The sequence below is a fragment of the Miscanthus floridulus genome, chromosome 5 (genome assembly GCF_019320115.1).
Source record: "Miscanthus floridulus cultivar M001 chromosome 5, ASM1932011v1, whole genome shotgun sequence".
In the NCBI taxonomy this organism is placed as follows: Eukaryota; Viridiplantae; Streptophyta; class Magnoliopsida; order Poales; family Poaceae; genus Miscanthus; species Miscanthus floridulus.
This window is the reverse complement of record NC_089584.1, coordinates 38,204,718-38,224,288: the sequence shown is the minus strand read 5'-3', so window position 1 is coordinate 38,224,288 and position 19,571 is coordinate 38,204,718. Positions and strand designations below refer to the sequence as shown.

Genomic DNA, 19,571 nt, shown 5'->3' with positions numbered 1-19,571 from the left:
CCCAATCATAAGGGCGGCCACCTTCTCCTTCTCATTATCACTTTCACCATCGGATGAGCCACTTGATGATTCAATGTCCGTGAGCCAATCACCAACAATATAAGCCTTGCCATTCTTCTTCTTGTGATATTCCTTCTTGCCATCCTTCTTCTTGTATGGCTTGTTTTTCTTCTTCTCATCATCATCACTTGAGTCATCTTTCTTGCCCTTGTACTTTTTCTTGTACTTGTCTTTATTGGTCTTAGGGCATTGATGAGCTAGATGACCAAGATCTCCATAATTATAGCAATCCATTTTGTAGATGGGCTTCCTCTTGCTACTAGTGAAGAATTTCTTCTTCATGCCATCAAACTTGATGCCATTCTTGTTTAGCTTTTTGAGCATCTTGGTGGTTCTTCTCACCATGAGAGCAAGACTTGCATCATCAACTTCATCATCACTTGAACTATCATGAGTGATCTTCTCTTTGCCCCTCTTCTCTTGGCTAGCCTTGAATCCCAAATCTTTTTTCTTGGTGGAAGAAGAGCCATCTTGTGGAGTGATGTGCATGTACATCTCATGTGCATTGATCTTCCCCGATATTTGAGTTGGCGTAGCGGTGGAAAGATCACCTTGATGAAACACCGTCACAATATGTCCATACTTGTCAATGGGGAGGACACTCAAGATCTTTCTCCCAACATCGGATGGTTGCATTTGAGTGAGTCCAAGCCCATTGACCTCCTCTACAAGAACATTCAAGCGAGAATACATTTCATTAGCATATTCATTAGGAAGCATCTCAAATGAATTTAGCTTTTTGATTACAAGGTGATAGCGTTCCTCATGCTCACTCTTAGTTCTCTCATGGAGCACACAAATGTCCGACCATAGTGCATGGGAGTCTTTGTGGTTTTGCACACGGTTAAAGACATCCTTGCAAAGGCCTCTAAAGAGGGTGTTTTTGGCCTTTGTATTCTACTTCTCGTAATTTTCCTCACCACCAACCGGGTTGGCGGGGTCCTTAGGTTTTGGGAATCCTTGCGTGGCGGCTCTAAGCACTCCAACATCTATGGCCTTTAGGTATGCCTTCATGTGAATTTTCCAATAAGGAAAATCATCTCCCTCAAAGAAGGGAGGGGGTCCATCCCCGTGGGACATCTTGCTCTAAGCGGTTAAGCCTAATTTAAGGAGCACTCGGCTATGATACCAATTGAAAGGATCAAGATGCCCAAGAGGGGGGGGGGTGAATTAGGCTAATCTAAAATTTCTTTGAAATAATTAAGCCCTATACTTAGCCTATTTCACCCCTAGTGCATAAATGTGTTCTCTATTGTTCTACCGCATAAAAGTTTTGCACCCTAGGTTCCAATCCTACTCTAGCATGGCAATTCTAAGAAAGTAAAGACATGAATTGAATTGCTCAAATATAAATGCTCAAAGTAAAGAGAGGGAGAGGAACGCAGTGATGTTTTTTCGAGGTATTGGAGAGTCGCCACTCCCTACTAGTCCTTGTTGGAGCACCCGCGCAAGGGTGTAGCTCCCCCTTGAACCGTGCAAGGATCAAGTGCTCTCTACGGGCTGATTCTTCGACACTTCGTCATGGTGAATCGCCTACAACCGCTCACACCATGACTTGGGTCATCCATAAGCTCTGCCAGATGATCACCAAGCTTCCAATCACTACCGAGCCGTCTAGGTGATAGCGATCACCAAGAGTAACAAGCACAAACTATCACTGGACCAAGACAAGCCTAATAAGAAAGGTGGATGCACACTTGCTATTCCCTATGCACTAATGAGGTCCTTAATCTTGGATTATCAAATCTCAATCACCCCACTAGGCTCTTTCTCTCCCTTTCACTCCAAAGTGTTTCCTCAACTGAACAAATGGGCAAGAGAGGGGAATTGGACGAGTAAGAGAAGTACAAATACCCCCACTAAAAAACATAATCGTTGGGCACAATTCCCTTTTTTGCGTAGCAACCGGATTGGACCCACCTGCAACCGGACCAACTCCCCCTGGGTCCGATTCTCACAGACAGTACGACGCCGACACTGTTGTCAAAGTTGACCGTTGAGGGTCCAAACCCAAGCGCATGGTTTGAAAGCCCCAACCGGACCGAGTCCGGTCTCAAATGATGCCTATGGAATCTCTCTGGACAGATCCAAACCAAGCACGCGCCGAGTTCGAACCATGACTATTCACTGGGTCCGGTTCTCCCTGATCATAGACAATAGCAACTGGACCCTAGACCAATGGTCTGGTTTCACATCTAGCTAGGGTCTAGTTCTCCCCAGCGCTGAGAGGCACCCCCGCAGCTACCATGTGTCCTCTGGACCCAGCGACTTGGTCCGGTTCTCACTGTCAGCCAGGGTTCGGTTCCAAATAAACCCCTCAAATCACTTCTAATTCAAACGCTTTGTGAACGGGGTTTGTTCCACTTGATCTTTGGGCTATCTCTGAGCTGCCTAGTGCTAAGTTTGACAAGTGTGCACCACACCTAAACCATTAGACTCACCTAGGTCAAGCTACTAGTTCATACCCCCTTAATAGTACGGCCAAAGAAAAAAACAAAGTCCTAAACTACACTAAGTGTCACTCCAATACCAAACAACACTTAAGACTAGTTTGTCCTTAACCTTGTCATCCATCCTTTGAAAACCAAAAACGATTTTCATCGATAGGGGCATGAAAACTATTGATTGCCCAAACAATCATCATTACCATGACCTAACTCAAATTGTCTCTACAAAACACACATTAGTCACAGTAATCTTGTGTCATCATTAATCACCGAAACCCAACTAGGGGCCTAGATGCTTTCAACAACGACGTAGGCAAAGCCTTGGCAGCTCCGCTGAGCCTAGAAGTAAATCTTGTGCCATTGCCCCTTATTGTTGTGTTGAGCTCTCTCTTGTTTGAATTCATTTTTTAGGGTTTCTACTCGATCTACTTGTGTAGTGCTTTGTACCTACAGGGACTAGGTGCAAAAGGAAGATCATACCATTAGAAGGCTTGGTATTCAACTCGATCTAAGTTTAGACTCTGTTATTTCAATAATAGCCAGAGCTAAACCAAAAAATCAAAACCGAACCCAAAAATGGAAACTGAGTTTTATTGGCTCCTATTTTTTAAAAGAACCTATCGGTCCTTTATTCTTAAGGAACTAAATTTTGTAGAAAACCAAAGAATCAAACCGATCAATTTTAGTTAACCAAATGCTCAACCCTAAACAGAGTTGCAACTCTACCTTCATGCGATGGATAACCCACTTATCAGCTTTAGCGAGCCATGAATGACCATGGGTAGGGGTGTGTCGGGGTCAAGGTACCCCGGGTGTCTCAAGACACTGATTAGTCAGCCACTCAGGTGGCCCAGCTGGCTAAGGCCTAGCAGCTGCGGCCCACCTAAGCCATGCAGGCCTCGGGCCAAGCAAAAAGTCAAGTGATCCACCATGACCTCTCCCTTCTCCTTCTACCGCACGCTATGCAGCAACGCTCGACCTCACCCTCGTCTCAACCCCCAGAAAAGGACGGGGAGAGGCCGGACGCTGCCGAGTACACCTGCCTTATCAGAGATAGGCACGCTCCGCTCACTCTACCAGGACAGAGAGGATGGCCATCTCTCGATGCACAGGATCATGGGGAAGAGCGCCATTCCTGCATGCCCCTGCGTAGATAAGACAACACCATGAACAGTGAGGACTGACACGACACTGCATCATCCAAAGCTAGCCCAACAAGACGGGCATACGGCCCCACCCGCTACAGGATGGGTCACATGACCCCGGCCTTGACTCCACATGGTCGATCATACCGCCGGGGGCCTCAACCTGGCAACCTAGGGTCGGGGCCCATGGTGCAATGACCCAGAAGATCGACCAGGGACCTAAAGAGTAGCTACCTACTCCCCCGTTGTCGCCACGACGCCACCGGGGGAACATGAGATGATGACGAAGGCCACGGTAGGACCACGCCGCGTAGGATAGTTGGTGAACCACCGCCATGCCCATAGTGCTGTCATGACCAGCACTATAGCATTACGCCATGCCACGCCGCGGCATGGGAAGCAAGCCAGCGACGACCACGACGATGACCATGCCTGGACGTACGATGACACCAAGACAAGACAGATGGATTGCCGACCAAGTTTACTCGCCTCTCCCTCCCTCGGGATCTCGACCACTCGGGTCAGGAGAACCCATCTCTCTATTATAACCTAGTCCCCTGGACTCTATATAAGGGTGGCCAGGGCTCCCTTCTAGGGGGACGACGAAACTCCATTCAGGCTTTATTCAACCTCACTCCTTATACCTCGAATCCCTTAGCTTACACACCCCCATTGAAAGACTTCAAAGCACTTAAATCGAGAACACAAACTCGAACCATCTCTGAGACTGGATGTAGGGATCCGTCCTGAACCGGTATAATTTCTTGTGTTTTTTAGTGCTACCATCGTCTTTCTAGAGTAGCGTGACACACGTATGAATTCACTCGTTGGTTTACAAAACATCGACAGGGTGAAAACGGATGAAAATAATATTATAGTATAGAAAGAAAAATGGTCAATTTGGTATTTTCTATATTTATGAAATTAAAGGTGGTTTTTATATTTGGCCAAATTTAGAAATGGTATCATAATACAATAAACGATTCAAGCTGAGTGATGGATGAGATGAGCGTGCTGGGGTGTAGCTTCCAATGACAGTGATTCAGATTATACAATGACACACCATTACAATGCTTGGACCGTATATGCACAAGTGAGAGAAGTTCTCGTATCAAATTAAATAGATTATAAGATGTTGGACCAACATGCACCCACCTAAATAGTTGTTGTATTAAATTGAACAAATTGTAAGATATTGAACTAACATGCACCTACTTAGATAGTTGTTTTATGGTGAGTACAATTTACTCTTTATACCTTTAAATAGATTTATTATAAAAATATATTTTATGATTAATCTAGTGATACTTATTATTTATTATATCATAAATATTTGTAGTTGTTTAGTTGATTAAATTTGAGATTATTTAACTCCACAGGAAGGAAGACTTATTTCTTTCGGCCTTGCTTGATGCATGTGTATCTATTTTAATCTATTTATATTAGAGTAGATTAAAATGGTACTTAGTTTAATTCCACTCCCATCGTTCTGTCCACTCTTATGCATATAGATAGCCAACGCCGGATCCAGCCATCCAAAGCAGCAAGAAGCGGCCACATCACCTCAAGAATATTTACCCGTTCCACTTCCGAGCTCCTTGTCCCTCCTCACTAGTCACCAGTCACTGCCGCAGTGCTACGCCCCCACCGCGCCACTTTCCCCACGCCCCTTCCCCTTCGCCACCGCCTCTCTGGAGTCGAAACCCTAGCCAGCCAGCTCATGGCCGGGGCGGCGGCTGTGGCGTTGATGGTCGCGGCGGCGGTGTTGTCGCCTGTCTACGTGGCGTTGGCGTCCAGCTTGGAGGGCGATACGCTCTACGCCCTACGGCGCGCGCTCGTGGACCCCCGAGGTGTGCTGTAGAGCTGGGACCCCACGCTCGTCAACCCCTGCACCTGGTTCCACGTCACCTGCAACCGCGACAACCGCGTCACCCGCGTGTGAGCTCCCTGGCGCCCCCTCCTCGGTTCCCTGACATCACACACTCGGGTGCTCCTGTTAGTCTTGATTCCATTGTTGAATGTGCTTGCAAATAGTAATGCTACTGAGTTCATAGGCTCATCCCATGTTTGCATGATGCACGCTCATGTTTCTACAAGTTCTGTGATAGAACTAAGCATTAACCACCACCACCAACAACAACAAAGCCTTTAAGTCTCAAACAAGTTGGGGTAGGCTAGAGTTGAAACCCAATAGAAACAATCAAGGTTCATGCACGTGAATAGCTGTCTTCCAAACACTTCTATCTAAGGCTAAGTCTTTGGGTATATTCCATCCTTTCAAGTCTCATTTTATTGCCTCTACCCAAGTCAACTTCGGTCTTCCTCTGCCTCTCTTCACATTACTATCCTGGCTTAGGATTCCACTACGCACTGGTGCCTCTGGAGGTCTCCGTTAGACATGTCCAAACCATCTCAACCAGTGTTGGACAAGCTTTTCTTCAATTGGTGCTACCCCTAATCTATCACGTATATCATCGTTCCGAACTCGATCCCTTCTTGTATGACCGCAAATCCAATGCAACATACGCATTTCCGCGACACTTATCTGTTGAACATGTCGTCTTTTCGTAGGCCAACATTCTGCACCATACAACATAGCAGGTCTAATCGCCGTCCTATAAAACTTGCCTTTTTGCTTCTGTGGTTAATTAAAAGGCAAGTTTTAACCAACCTAATAAATTTTGGCTGAGTGACTGACCACTTGTTTGTCAATAATACTCACATTCTAGTCATGCAATCATACAAGAGCCGTGTCACCGATTCCTAAGTTCCCTGGACCTCCTTGTCTTGTTTCATTTCCGCCTTTTGAAAAAAGAACATTCACTTCAATGGCTAGATGCTAGTCAAATGGTAATTTTACCCTCACTATAATTGTCAAAAGTATACTCAGCTAGATAGATTTTTCTTGTATGTTGGTTCAAAATCTACTGTAATCACACGCTCATGGCATGCTTATAGAATGATGCTGATGCAAACTGTAGCTTTGGTTTTACCTGTTGCTTGATGCTACCACTTTCATTGTGCACATAAATTGCTTACTGTTACATTATCGGGTCCAAAGCCTGCTATCATATAATTTTGGGTTGCTGAAAGTAATTGCTTCATGGAAATGGTTTCATTTAATGCAGCTTTCATTTGTCATCATTTATCTGTAGCAAACTAGGAACTAGCACCTTCTTTTTTGGTTTGTGTTTTAATGACTACTGGGATCAATGTATTAGTTAGTTTTCTCTTTAAGAAATGACCAGACACTGTGACACATCATTGTGTTGTCTATACAAGTTTATATCATATATAGTACATCACAATGTATGTTATATGCCTGGGTCGCTAAATTTGTCATACAAAAATTTGAACACTGTGTAGTAGAAATGTATAATTAAGCACCAGCTACTTGTATGATGTCAAGCTAACAGTATGGTACAAGGGTGTATGGAATTGTTGTGCTGCTGCTGACATACTCTGTCTTAACTTACCAACGGATTGCCTCCATGCTCCTAATTGACATCTTATGGTTTTTCCCACTCAAATAATGCTGGGTCAACCAGCCACATGTATTTATCTCTGTATTTATCTGTATGAAGTGAGTATGACATGACCACGGGTTATATTCTATTTCTTTCATTAAGTACTTTTTCTTTCTGACGCTTGTGTATCTTGTAGGGATTTGGGTAACTCAAATTGGTTAGGCAGTCTTGTTCCTGAACTAGGTCACCTTGAGCACCTGCAATATCTGTGAGTATGACAAAACATTACTTTTTTATTTTTACAGTCAAGGTGTGCATAAAGTTGATTTGCAAAATAAAATAAAATACAATAAAAAAATGCTATGACAACAGATAAACAAGAAAATGCCATGGTCAATTTGCATTTGATGGTGAGTGACGAATATAGTTTCAAATAGTTTCAATTCCTTGACATGTCAGAAGTGTAACTAGCTTAATCCTTCTTCCATGGTTTCATTTGTATTTCCCATTTTCCCTCATGCAATTTTGCTCATAGATTTTTTAGTCATGTAAGGAGAATTAACATATGCATATATGATTCATGTGTAAGCTGTGAAGGGATCCTACTGAGATTTGTGCTAGAGATCGGTTATTAGTGAAGTACATTTAAATAGATTTTGTGGTAGGCTCTGAAAAATTAGAAAAAGAGCACTTCTCATGGTCTCACATCAAACTAGAATATCATGTTTGGATGTCGAAACCTTCCTAAATTCACTGTAGCTAGTGGATTTGGAATTGGAACTTGTTATACTGTTGTTGCTATGCTAACACATTGCGTCGACCAGCAAAAGAAAAAAAAGGGCGTATCCAGTGCAGAGAGCTCCCGCTCTGTGCGGGGTCTAGGAAAGGGTGTTAGTGGCAAGCCTTACCCTCGCCTGTGCAATGCGAGGAGACCGCGACTCGAACCCGGGACCTTCCGGTCACAGGCGGTAAGACTCTACCGCTTGCACCAGGCCCGACTGATTGAATATTTGAGAACTGTCCATCTCTAATTTTTAGTTCAATTCATTGTGTAAAAATTGCGCAATAAGTTTAATTAAGGGAAAATTATACTAACTGATACTTTATTGTTCCTTATCTGTGGTAGGTGTGGGGTTACATAGGATATTGTATTACAAGATCTGTCTTATTACATCATATTCCACTATGATAATTCCTTTACGAAGGGCAGTAGAAAAGCACTGTAGCTCTTAATTTTGAACTTTAATGAGAAATTCTGCTGATATTTGATATTAGAGAAAGTAAACCAATTTAAGAAGCTGGCAAAATGTCATGTACTTTGTAACATGCATGCAGTACTACCAGTAGTAGCACAAAAAACATCCTCTCATTTGTCCCTTCATGTCTGCAGTTTAGCTGGCTGGTATATGTGGGCATTGTTCAGCCTCATTTGTGGAATCTGGAAACCAGAGGTGTAAAACAGACACTTCAGTAGTTTTTGCGTGAATTGTTTGTTTACAGCTATTGTCATCTGATATTTCATTACTCAGTCTTTAGGTGGTGCATTATGGTACAGAAACAGTTTTATCGTGTTTTATTGTATATATGCTAATCTTTTAGTTAATCCTCTCACACTGCACTGATCATCCATTAAATTCTGAATAGTGTTTCAAAATCCACTGTGGTTGAAATTTGCATTGGTATAAGTGCTCTGACATTATTCTTAAATCTTAATTGTTGCAGTGAACTCTACAAAAATAATATTCAGGGCACTATCCCAGCTGAGCTTGGGAATCTGAAGAGCCTTATCAGCTTGGACTTGTATAACAAAAACATCACAGGGACCATACCAAAATAACTTGGCAAGCTAAAATCCTTAGTATTCCTGTGAGAACTGATACTTTAGTTCGAACTCAATCCTTAGTATTCTATCTTTACAGTCTGTGGCACTCGGTATCATTTTAATCATGTCTTATGTCATCTTTTCATGTTCTTGCATTGTAGGCGACTTAATGACAACCGCTTGACTGGTCCAGTTCCACGGGAACTGACAACAATCTCTAACCTCAAAGTGATGTAAGTCTTTCAGCTTCCTGTTATGTATTTGCTGAATTGTCTTTCTTTACATGTTAATAACCTCATCCTGTGTGCGCATGCTTCCAGAGATGTCTCAAACAACAATCTTTGCGGCACAATCCCAACTAGTGGGCCTTTTGAGCGCATACCATTGAGCAAGTATGATATACAAACTCCTTGTAAATTCACTTTTAAATACTGATTTTCTTGCTTCCTGCCTTTCTGCATATTCTTCATCTTTTAGAGAACGAGGACTATTAGCATGTAGCCATGCTATTCCGACAACCTTAAACTAATACCACTTGAATTTACAAAGTCGTTTTATGAGGAACCTCAATTAAGTTTATGTCTGATATGAGGTTTACAGATGTCTTTTATGTTGCTGAATGTTAGAAAAATATACTCAGCATCTACCGTGATCTTTCATGGATTATACCATCTGTGCTGCAGTATCAGACTTAGATATATAATGATTCTCCAATTGATGTATTTATATGCCGAATGAAGTTTAAGTGACACATAATATGGTTTACGAAGTGTTTATTTCTTTTGATTTCTTGAGGACACGTATGGACTAGTTGCACTTGCTCACTTGGCTGCTGTCACTTAGAAATAGCTGTAATGTGATTTTGTGAAACTTTATGAATCACTCAAATAATCAACTTATCTATAAGCAAAACAAGATAAGCAACACAAATGTGTCCTATACGTTGTCTTACCTCACTGCAGTTTCGACAATAATCCAAGGATGGAAGGCCCGGAGCTACGAGGGCTTGCAATGTATGACACGAACTGTTGAAGGTGCCAAGCAGCTCATCGCACACGCGACATGGTCACATGGACATCAGCGGATCAAAACTTTATTGGAGCACCTGGTAGAAAAGCATGCCAGATTGCCAGGTAGCTTGGTATTGGTAGCTTGTAGCGTGCCTGCAAGTAAAAAAGCTGGGTGGTGGCAACTCACGCCTTGTAAATAGTCTTATCGAAGTCTTGTAGTTCAGTTGAGACCTCTTGGACTGATGGTCCAGTGAACCGACTATGCAGTGTACCATATGGTTTATCTATGAACTGGAACCGTGTAAAATATTATTTGCCATTTTGGTAGTTTCAGTTGATTTTCGCTTCGGTCTGTAATGTTTACTGAGGATAGCCACTATGGTCAAACATTTCAGGTTCAACTTCACTTCATCTATGAGGAAATACCAAACAATGATACAAATATTGTAACAATTTGCCATAGTAAAAACTGAGTCAACAAATGGATAAATATTCATCAAAAGTTTGCATCAGTAGTAGCCCCTTCTCCATGTTTCCTTATTTTGATCTACGTCGGGCTGTTACAGGAAGCTATTCAAGAGGAAAAAATCGTAACAAGTCAAAAAAGACTACTGTGTATGATGAATCTTTCTACTATGATGTACATGATACCTATGCTCAACACAATATACAGTGGCATGTCCGGAAGGGGTGCATTGCTCAACTCATCTATATATGCTTCATCTGATCTCGTGCTGGGATGTGGAGCCTTGATACTTCTCGTGCTGGGCATTGCATGCATTGATATTAGATGTACGAATATCATGTTGCCTCATCCAAGAGCTGAGCTGCGCAATGACACATTTGTTGTCTTAAAGTGTATTGTGTCCAGGGGTTAAGTTGTCGATCCGAGTGAATTTGTCACTTCGAACTGTAAGCACACTATGTACACCCTTCAATCAAGAATCTTCTCGCCAGTTGAGAATACATTCCATACCAAAGTCCCTACCAGATAAAGCACTACTGATAACTCGAATACGTTATCCCAAGAACCTGCATTTTTTAGGAATTAGGAGGTGGAGTTTCGTAAGCGAACTGGGTTTTAAAAATTGGTTGCTATAGTGTGCAACGCACGAGAGTGAGATTAGGCCATACCATGCTGCAAGATGTATCCTGTTGCTGCTGTGCCAAATACACCAGCTAAGACCCCAGCCGTATTGGAAAGACCAAGCAGTACACCCTGAAAGACAGGAGGAGACCAAAGATTAGTGCCTCATGGATTCAGTTACATTTAGGGTAAAGTCCAATTTTCAACCTTCAACTATCACGGTAAAGTCCAATTTTGCACACAACAATAACGAGGTTATAAATTTTGCATGAAATAAGACGTTCTATAGAACATGGAGGAAGAGATTACTGCATATCGAGGGCCTATATCTTGATGGTTTGAGTATAGACCAGACTGCGAGAATGCATCGGTTCCCTGACATTGGAAAAAACATAATGCAATCAACATGCTATGCTCAGAACACAATGGTAAATCATAAAGAAAGGTTGTTATATGAAACTGTGTTGTTCTCTCACCCTAAAAAAATGGCCAAGATGGATAATTACCTGGCTACAAGCCATGCACAATACCGCCATGGCAGGCGAGTCGACATGGCTTAGTTGAGTTAGAAAAAATGCTGGCCCCAAGAATCCGATTGATTGCATGATCTGTCAAACGTGAAAATACATATGACACAATGGAAAGAAAATTCTTCAGTATGCGTGAGAAAAAGAAATTTCATCTGGCCACTGGATGAAATTTCATCACCCAGAATGCATAGTGATTACTAACTTTTTCATCATACAGTTTCAGTTGGATGGTTCTATGTGGAGCGTAAAATTCAGGATTTGTCTAAAATCTGGTGCCCAATTTTATGAAGTTGAAGACAAGGGAGCACTTTACCTTCCGAACAGTTGTCACAGATACTCCTCTACTGACAAGTGTGTCTGCAATCCAACCACCAACATTTGCAGAAACTGCCATCGTGAACCAGGGAAGAACGCAGAAAAGGCCAGATTCCATAAGGTCGAATTTCAGAACCTATTTTCAAAGTTTTCAAAGCAACTTTGTAATGCACGAACGGTAAAAGTTCATGATCTCAAGGTGGAAAATTTGATGTCTAGTGTTACCTGGTTGTAGTATGTGGGCATCCAAGTGAGTAAAATGAAAGTTCCCCAGTTATGGCAGAAATGAGAAACTATAAGTGCCCAAACAGGTGGTTTTGATAATATTAATCTCCACGGAATTGTTTTAACAGGCTCGCCTGCTGTGCTCTGACTAGAAATAAGCTTCTTTTCTGCAGCGCTGATTCCAGGATCTTCAAGTGGGGAACTATATGCCTTAAAAAGAAAAGTGCAATAGCATTAAAAAATGATACAATGAGATCAGAGGACAATATTTGCATCACTGGAACAATTTCATATATATAATGCAACACCTGAAGATAAGAATACCTTAGTTGCCCATGTCGTGACCCAAACAGCCCCTAGGGACCCGAATGAATAGAAGACTGATGGCCAACCGAACTTATGTATCAGCAAGGGGGAAAATGCAAGTCCTGTAACTGACCCAAGGTACATTCCACTATACACAAGAGCCAATGATCTGCTCCTCTCTGATACAGGAACCCATTTCGAAAGAATATTGTTCATTGCAGGCATGGCAACCCCCTGAGGAAAGAATGTATATGTTTTATCAGACAAGTGTATTGATGATGTAAATAACAAAACATGCAGGTTTAAGCAACTGAAAGAAGTTCGTCAATTGTCATAGCTGGGTAAGGGTAGGATGAGTTCTCAACAGTGAGAGAACAGGACTGCAGGAGTGCATAGCTCCCTGTGAATCTAACTTTCAAAGGTCTACAACCACCAACTTAAGCACAACAATCATTTTAAGGAATCAAAGGTAATTCCTTCAGACAAAAGGAAGAAGCCTAGGGGAGAAGTCACCCTACATTGAACTCCACTATCACTCATACCCTCAAGAAGTCTTTAAACTTGGATGATAGAGGAATTGACGAGTTGCTGTATATCAGTGAGTAATCAAGGCTTACCTCACCAATTCCCATGAAAGCCCGCACAACAAGAAGAAATGGCAAGCCAAGCTTTGCTGCAACAGGAGTAAGAACTGTAGCTATGGACCACCAAACCACACCAAAACCAAGGACAGTCTTTCCTCCAACAGTATCTGCCCATATTCCTCCAGCTATCTGCGACGAAAACAGGGCTAAGATCATATAGTAAAATTTGTGCTTGTATTCCTAATACAGAGTCCTCGCAAGAAGCAAGAATTTCTGTTACCGACCTGAGTTAGGAGATAACCCCAGAAGAAAGATGACTGGATGAGACCAACAGTCTGTGGGTTCCAACCATACTCTGCGGACATAGGCAGAATAGCAATGCTCATATTTACCTGCAAATGATGGTAATATAAATGTAAAGGTCTCACAAACAAAGTGACACTACAGTTCATGCACTCCTTGGAAATAACTGCAATACATTTTACCATTGGTTTCCAGTTGCTGTAAGTAATAACAGGTACAGGAATAAGACCAGAAGTATTCTATATATGGCAGCAAAGGCTGGAATGAGTTGAGAACTTGTACATGCCACGAAAGATGAACAAGTTGTGCACACTAGTCACAATGGTTGGTTGATTTGCCAAAGCATTTGGTTATCTGAAGAGCCTAGAATCACCTCTCAGCTTTGAATAAGCGAGGTACACAAACAAAGGATACCGTCTTTGCAGAACTAATGGGACATTGAACACCCCATCTCACACTATATATACTCAAGGCAAGCACTCGAAACAGTCAAATTGAAGTTCGTGCCGGATTCTAGAACATGCATGATGCCTATTGCCTACCGGCTTGATCGGTTGTGGGGCACTATCAATCATGCAAGCAGGCGATACTTTAGTAAGAAGTGCAGAGAGCAGGGGTAGCAGCACCCCAGCAGTGACACGTACGCGGTCCATGTTGCAGAGCAGGAATGCGGAGAAGCAGAGGAAGACGATGGCCCAACGCTTGGGGAACTGCCCCTGCTCCTCCTCCGTGGCTCCCTCCTCCGCCGCCGGCGCCTCGGAGAACAGAAGCCTCCTGACCGACGCCAGCAGCGCCCCGGTGTCTCCACCGCTCCCATCCGCGTGCGGATCGTGGCCATCGCAGCCGCGGCGCCTTCGCGGAGGTGTCTCCGGCTCCACGTCCGTCCCCCGCAGAGCCCGCGTCCTGGCCCTGCCCCCGGCCCGGACCCGCGGCGAGCCGCCGGTCCCGCGCAGGTGTAACGGCGGCGCGGGGCAGGAGAGCGGAAGCAAGTGCAGGAGCATGGTTGCAGAAGGAGGGAGGGAGAGAGAGAGGGTTCTGCAGGCGTGTTCGCGCGGGCGGTGAGCAAGCGGCTCACGCGAAGCTCCCGGTGGTGGCGGAGATTTTTTGCCCCCTCTTCGTCTCTCGAGCTGTAGCGGTGCCGCGTGGTGGTGGCGAAGGCCGAGCGTGCGCGCGGGCGGGCTGCGATTCTTCGGAGCGGGGGCGGGGCGGGGGCGTGGCCGACTGGCCGCCGCGGGCGCCGCGGGATACGAATGGCTATCGCGCGCCGGGCACGGCTCGGGAATCCGGGTGCCTCGTTATATCTGCCTACCTGGCAGCTGACGCGTGTTGGCGTGGCGTCAGCTCCAGCCGGCTGACACAGTCAGACGATGGGCCTCTCCTATCTGTCTGCTGGAGATGCCTGTTGGACCAAGAAAGCAGTGGGCCGTTGCCGGGCTGTGCGACTCGATGGCTTTCAGCCTGTTCGCTTCCGCTGCTGTTGTTCGTTCTCCTAAAAAAAAGCTGCTGTTGTTCGTGAATTCGACGAGACTAGCTTAGTACATGTGCTAACGCTACGGCAACATTCGGGTATATACAAATTTAAACTGAAATATATGCAAACTAAAAAATCAATCTACCAACAAGTATTGATCCAATATTGATATCATTATCGAAAAGAATAGTTAGTTGATATACCATAAAAATCAATCTACCAACAAGTAAATCTACTGCTGCTCGTTGTTTCCTATCAGGCATCAGCAGCATAAAACCTCTGCAGTAAAGCCTAACTTGTTTGATATAGCTGTTCGCACATTCAACTAAAGGTTATAGCTATGCTAAAATGTTCTCATTCCATGTATCAGGAACGCCAGGAAGGCACCAGTGCAAGCAATCTTGAACGCCCAGCGTGGCCTTGATAATATTACCATGATATATGCCCTTGGTCTCTCAGACGTGACAGGACAGTTACATCCACAAGCTTGATCCTGGTTCCTCTCACTGCACCCTCGGCATCACCATCCTCAGAATGGTTGAGGTGAATGCCACTTCCCTTGGACAAAGGGTTTGTGTGTTCACAGCTGCCTCCAATGTTCCACCAGTGACCATACACATCATTGATTGAAACATCTGCCTCCCTAAAGAATCACCCACATAAGCAATGGTTTTATCCTGCATTCTGAAATATACCCAAATTAGTATTTCCGTATTGACTCAAAGATGTAGCCAAACAGTGCAGCATACACCTTCTCAAAGAAATTGGGCTTCAACCTTGTAGCTATTTGCACAGCGCATGTCTTGCAACATAGAGGCCTCCACTGACCTGGTGCATAGGAAAATCAATAGAGTACTCAAATCGATATAATGAAAACTTGCTATAGCATAGCTGCAAAAGGGTCTTATAAAAATGAAGAACATCAGAAAGTCCAATTGATACCTGAACCATCTCTTCACCTTCAGCTTCTACTTTTGGAACATTTTCTTTTGAAAGAATGCGTATATTTGACCTTCCTTTAAAGTAACCAACCGAAATTCCAAGAGTAGCAGTGTCTAAGATACAAATGATTTACATTGTCAGAAGACTTCTCCCAAAGAGAAGAAGAACGCAGGCAAGTAAAACAAACCTGATTTACAAAAGGACAACCTAAAACACATACCGAATACAACAAGCATCACTTTATAAAATTTCAAATTATTGAATACCAACATAGCAAAAAAGATTTTAGGGATATCAAAATTTCATGTAAGCACGAAACTCAACTTCAAAAAAGCACCTCGTTTAAATTGCTTTTTCATCTTCCTTTCATTTTTTTGCTTAGTCATCTTTTTTACAGACGGAGTACATGATGTAGAAACAGGATATAAAATTGTAGGACCTACTTGAGAGTGCTAGTTCCAAAACGATCGGTGATCAGTAACAAAAGGAGCAGAGGAATTTAGTCCTAAATCAGGTTCAGACAGAAGATGAATGACTGGAAAAAAAGGCAAAGATTGAGAAAAAACTACTGCTTGAGCTCGGTGACCCTTCCTTTCCCCTTTCCAAGGGGCACCGACGCAGCAGGAGCGCCACCACCGCTCTGATGGTAGCTGCTGCCACCAAGGACGCCATGCGGAGTAAACATCACGCCTTCGTGCTTAAGGATGGCAACGGATCGAGTTTGAGGCGGATATCCGCGGGTTTCGGGTTCTGCGGGTTCGGGTTTGGGGATGGTTTTTTACCCACGGTTTTCGGATTCGGGGCCCCGAAACCAATCGGGTTCGGTTTCGGGTTTGGTTTTCCACCCGTGGATATCCAATGGATATCCGAAATGAATTATTTGGAATTAAAACTCATGTTTTATAATATACTAATAATAATTTATTTACTTAGATTATTAAATTTATTTAAAGTTGACTCATGAAAATATTTATTATTTGTTGCCTCTTGTTTATACATGTGAATATGTGTATATATATCCGCGGGTTTTGGGTATCCATTCGGGTTTCGGGTATCCGTTCGGGTTTCGGGTATCCGCGGATTTGGTTTTGGTGATGGATTTCCACCCGAATCGGTTTTCGGGGCAGATTCGGGTTTCGATTTCGGGTTTCGGTTTTGGGTGCACGGAGACTCCACCCGATCCGAACCCGACCCGTTGCCATCCTTATTCGTGCTCCCAATTCCTTCACAGCTCATCCAGGAACCAAAGCGCCTCTCTCCCTACAACTCCAGAAGCCAAGAGAACATGCGGGTAGCAGCGCCGCCGGCCATGGCAGCTGCGCTTGCGGCCAAGGGAGGCGCGCCCCCAGCCACGCCAGCAGCAGCCGCCACCCCAGCTTTGGAAAAAAATGAGAACTAACGCATCAAGCTAAATAAAAGGCACATCATAATTTACTGGATATATACCTCAGCATCATACATGTCTTGCAGGCAATAGACACAGAAAGGACCCGACTACCACTCTTCCTCCTGTTTTTTTTTTTTAATGAATGCCTAATCTTAGTTGATGCATCTATTGCTTTTTTCTTCAAAGAGCCCATTCTTGTCTTCTTTTCTTCTTCAGAGACTTCAAAGTCTGACTTATGGTTTCTACGTTCATCATGACTTGAGCACCCTTCAAAACCTGAAATGTTGCAATGAAAATAACTAAATAAATAAGCCATGAAACTGAATCAGAAATTGCTCCTTGTTCTACCCAGGAAAAAATCCCCTCCAAGTCAACTCCTCCAAACTAATATTTCATCCGATATTAGTTCAGTTGAATTGCCTTGTAGTTATAAGATCTGAAATGACACAAAAAAAAAGGGTGCATGTCAGCTTCTCGTGTATCAACAATTTGTCAAAGATTGCAAAAACGAGCTGCATTCACCCCTATTGAATTTAGTGTCTGCTTCAATATCTCACTCTCCTTGCTAAGAACTTGGAGATATATAAACTGATAAAAATGTGACAGTGTAAGTAGGCTGGATAAACAATACATTTAACAATTTATTTAGCAACGATATTAAAAATATTACAGTATAAGTAGTGATGGATAAGTCTGGCTGCTATGGTCTTTGTGGAGCTGTTATGGTCTTTGTGGAGCTGTTGTGGTCTTTGTGTTTTTAGGACAGTATAGGACAACATCTTAGACTAGAGGACAACATCTAGGACAGCATCTTAGACTAGCATCTAGAGGACAGCATCTTAGCATCTAGGACAGCATCTTAGACTAGAATCTTAGACTAGCATCTTGCCATATGCTTGGCTGGCTAACAGCCTATAAATATGTATCCCCAACCCCTTGGGTTGGTATGGCATTGAGAAGTAAACCAGAAAATTGTCCCAACTCCTAGTGTCACCCTCTCTCGATGAGAATAAGAATCCTGCTACTTCCAAAAGTAAGAATTCAGCGACTAACAAGTGGTATCAGAGCCGTATTATCCTGTAGTCTGAGCATCTCCTGCTCATCTCCTCTCCCAGCCACACAACAGCCCAGCTGCGAGCAGCAGCTCTGGCCGCTCCTGCTCACTCCTCCCCCGCGCAGACGAGCAGCTCGTCTGAAGCAGCCCTCTCCCCGCGCAGCAGCTCCCTGGTAGCGCGTCATGTCCGCAGGGCAGTCTCAGCGCTCGGTCGCCTCGAGCACGTGGCGTCGGTAGGAGGCCGAACTTGCCGCGGCAGAGGAACGCGAGCGAGCGGCGGCAGAGACCACTGCGGCGGCGGCAAGGGCGTCGAGGCTGGCAGCGGTGGAGCTAGCAGCAGCCAGAGCGGAGGCGGAAGCAGCAGCGGCGGCGAATGCAGCGCGTGCTGCGGCAGCGGAGGTCGAGGCTCTGCGCGGCAGCATCGGCAGCTCCATTTCCGCTGACGACACTGCCGACGCGGACCTCGAGCTGCTAGAGAGGGAGGCAGCACGAGCGCGGGCGGCGCAGTGGGCAGCCACGCACGCTCATGAGCGTGGCGGCAGCCTAGACAGGCGCGGACGCGCTGGCGGCGTTCCTGGAGGAGGCGCACACGGCGGTGGCGCTCCTGGGGCAGCCGCGCACGCCCACGAGTGCGGCGGCAGCCCAGACAGGCGCGGACGCGCTGACGGTGCTCCTGGAGGAGGCGCGCACGGCGACGGCGCTCTTAGAGGAGGCGCGCACGGCAACGGTGGCGGACGGGTCGATGGAGAGCACGGCCTTCACAGGCAGCGTGGCTCTCTCTCCTCGGATCGATACCATGGTTACCACGGGCTCCAGGCTGTTGTCAGGGACATCGGTCCCGACGGTGGGTGGCCTACCCTCACCAAGACCAACTACGTCGAGTGGGCTGCGGTGATGAGGGTAAAGCTCTAGGTGCGGCACATGTGGGAGGCAGTCCGATACGACGACGTCGACTACGACCTAGATCGACGGGCGCTGGATGCCCTCATCGCTGCAGTCCTGCCCGAGATGCAGTTCTCGCTTACCAACAAGCAGACTGCCAAGGAGGCTTGGGATGCCATCGCTGCGGCACGCATCAGCAGCGACCGCACCCGCAAGTCCACACTACAAGCACTTCGCAAGGAGTGGGAGAACCTGGCCTTCAAGCCAGGTGAGGACGTTGATGACTTTGCTCTCCGTCTCAACACTCTGTTGCAGAAGATGGTGCAGTTCGGCGATGACACCTACGGCGAGGGGGGAGGGGTTGGCGCGGGGTTGAAATGAATTTGGATAATTTCAACCCGCGCGTCTTTTATATAAGTAGCTTATCACTGCCGGTTCTGATTGTAAACCGAAGTGATGGGGGTACATCACTGCCAGGTATTCCCCAAACCGGCAATGATGTGGTTTAGCAGTTAGGTGTTAAGTAGGATAACT

The 19,571-nt window shown here is 44.9% G+C and overlaps 1 protein-coding gene, 1 long non-coding RNA gene and 1 pseudogene across 2 annotated transcripts; 1 reads left to right on the top strand and 2 right to left on the bottom strand.

Moving 5' to 3' along the window:
• Positions 1-5,363: 5,363 nt before the first annotated feature.
• LOC136451999 (leucine-rich repeat protein 1-like) lies at positions 5,364-9,973 on the top strand (annotated as a pseudogene).
• Positions 9,974-10,391: 418 nt separating this feature from the next.
• LOC136451998 (probable anion transporter 1, chloroplastic) lies at positions 10,392-14,537 on the bottom strand. The gene is made up of 10 exons (XM_066452673.1): positions 13,946-14,537; positions 13,283-13,390; positions 13,032-13,187; positions 12,433-12,648; positions 12,109-12,318; positions 11,882-12,019; positions 11,545-11,646; positions 11,348-11,413; positions 11,086-11,170; positions 10,392-10,983 (listed from the first exon to the last, which is right to left on the bottom strand). The coding sequence occupies exons 1-10, from the start codon at positions 14,300-14,302 to the stop codon at positions 10,886-10,888; spliced, it is 1,536 nt and encodes a 511-aa protein (XP_066308770.1). The 5' UTR covers positions 14,303-14,537; the 3' UTR covers positions 10,392-10,885.
• An 861-nt stretch (positions 14,538-15,398) lies between these two features.
• LOC136451997 (uncharacterized) lies at positions 15,399-16,392 on the bottom strand. Its single transcript, XR_010758706.1, has 3 exons — positions 15,715-16,392; positions 15,549-15,600; positions 15,399-15,456 (listed from the first exon to the last, which is right to left on the bottom strand). It is a non-coding gene; the product is annotated as an uncharacterized lncRNA (long non-coding RNA).
• Between the last annotated feature and the right edge of the window lie 3,179 nt (positions 16,393-19,571).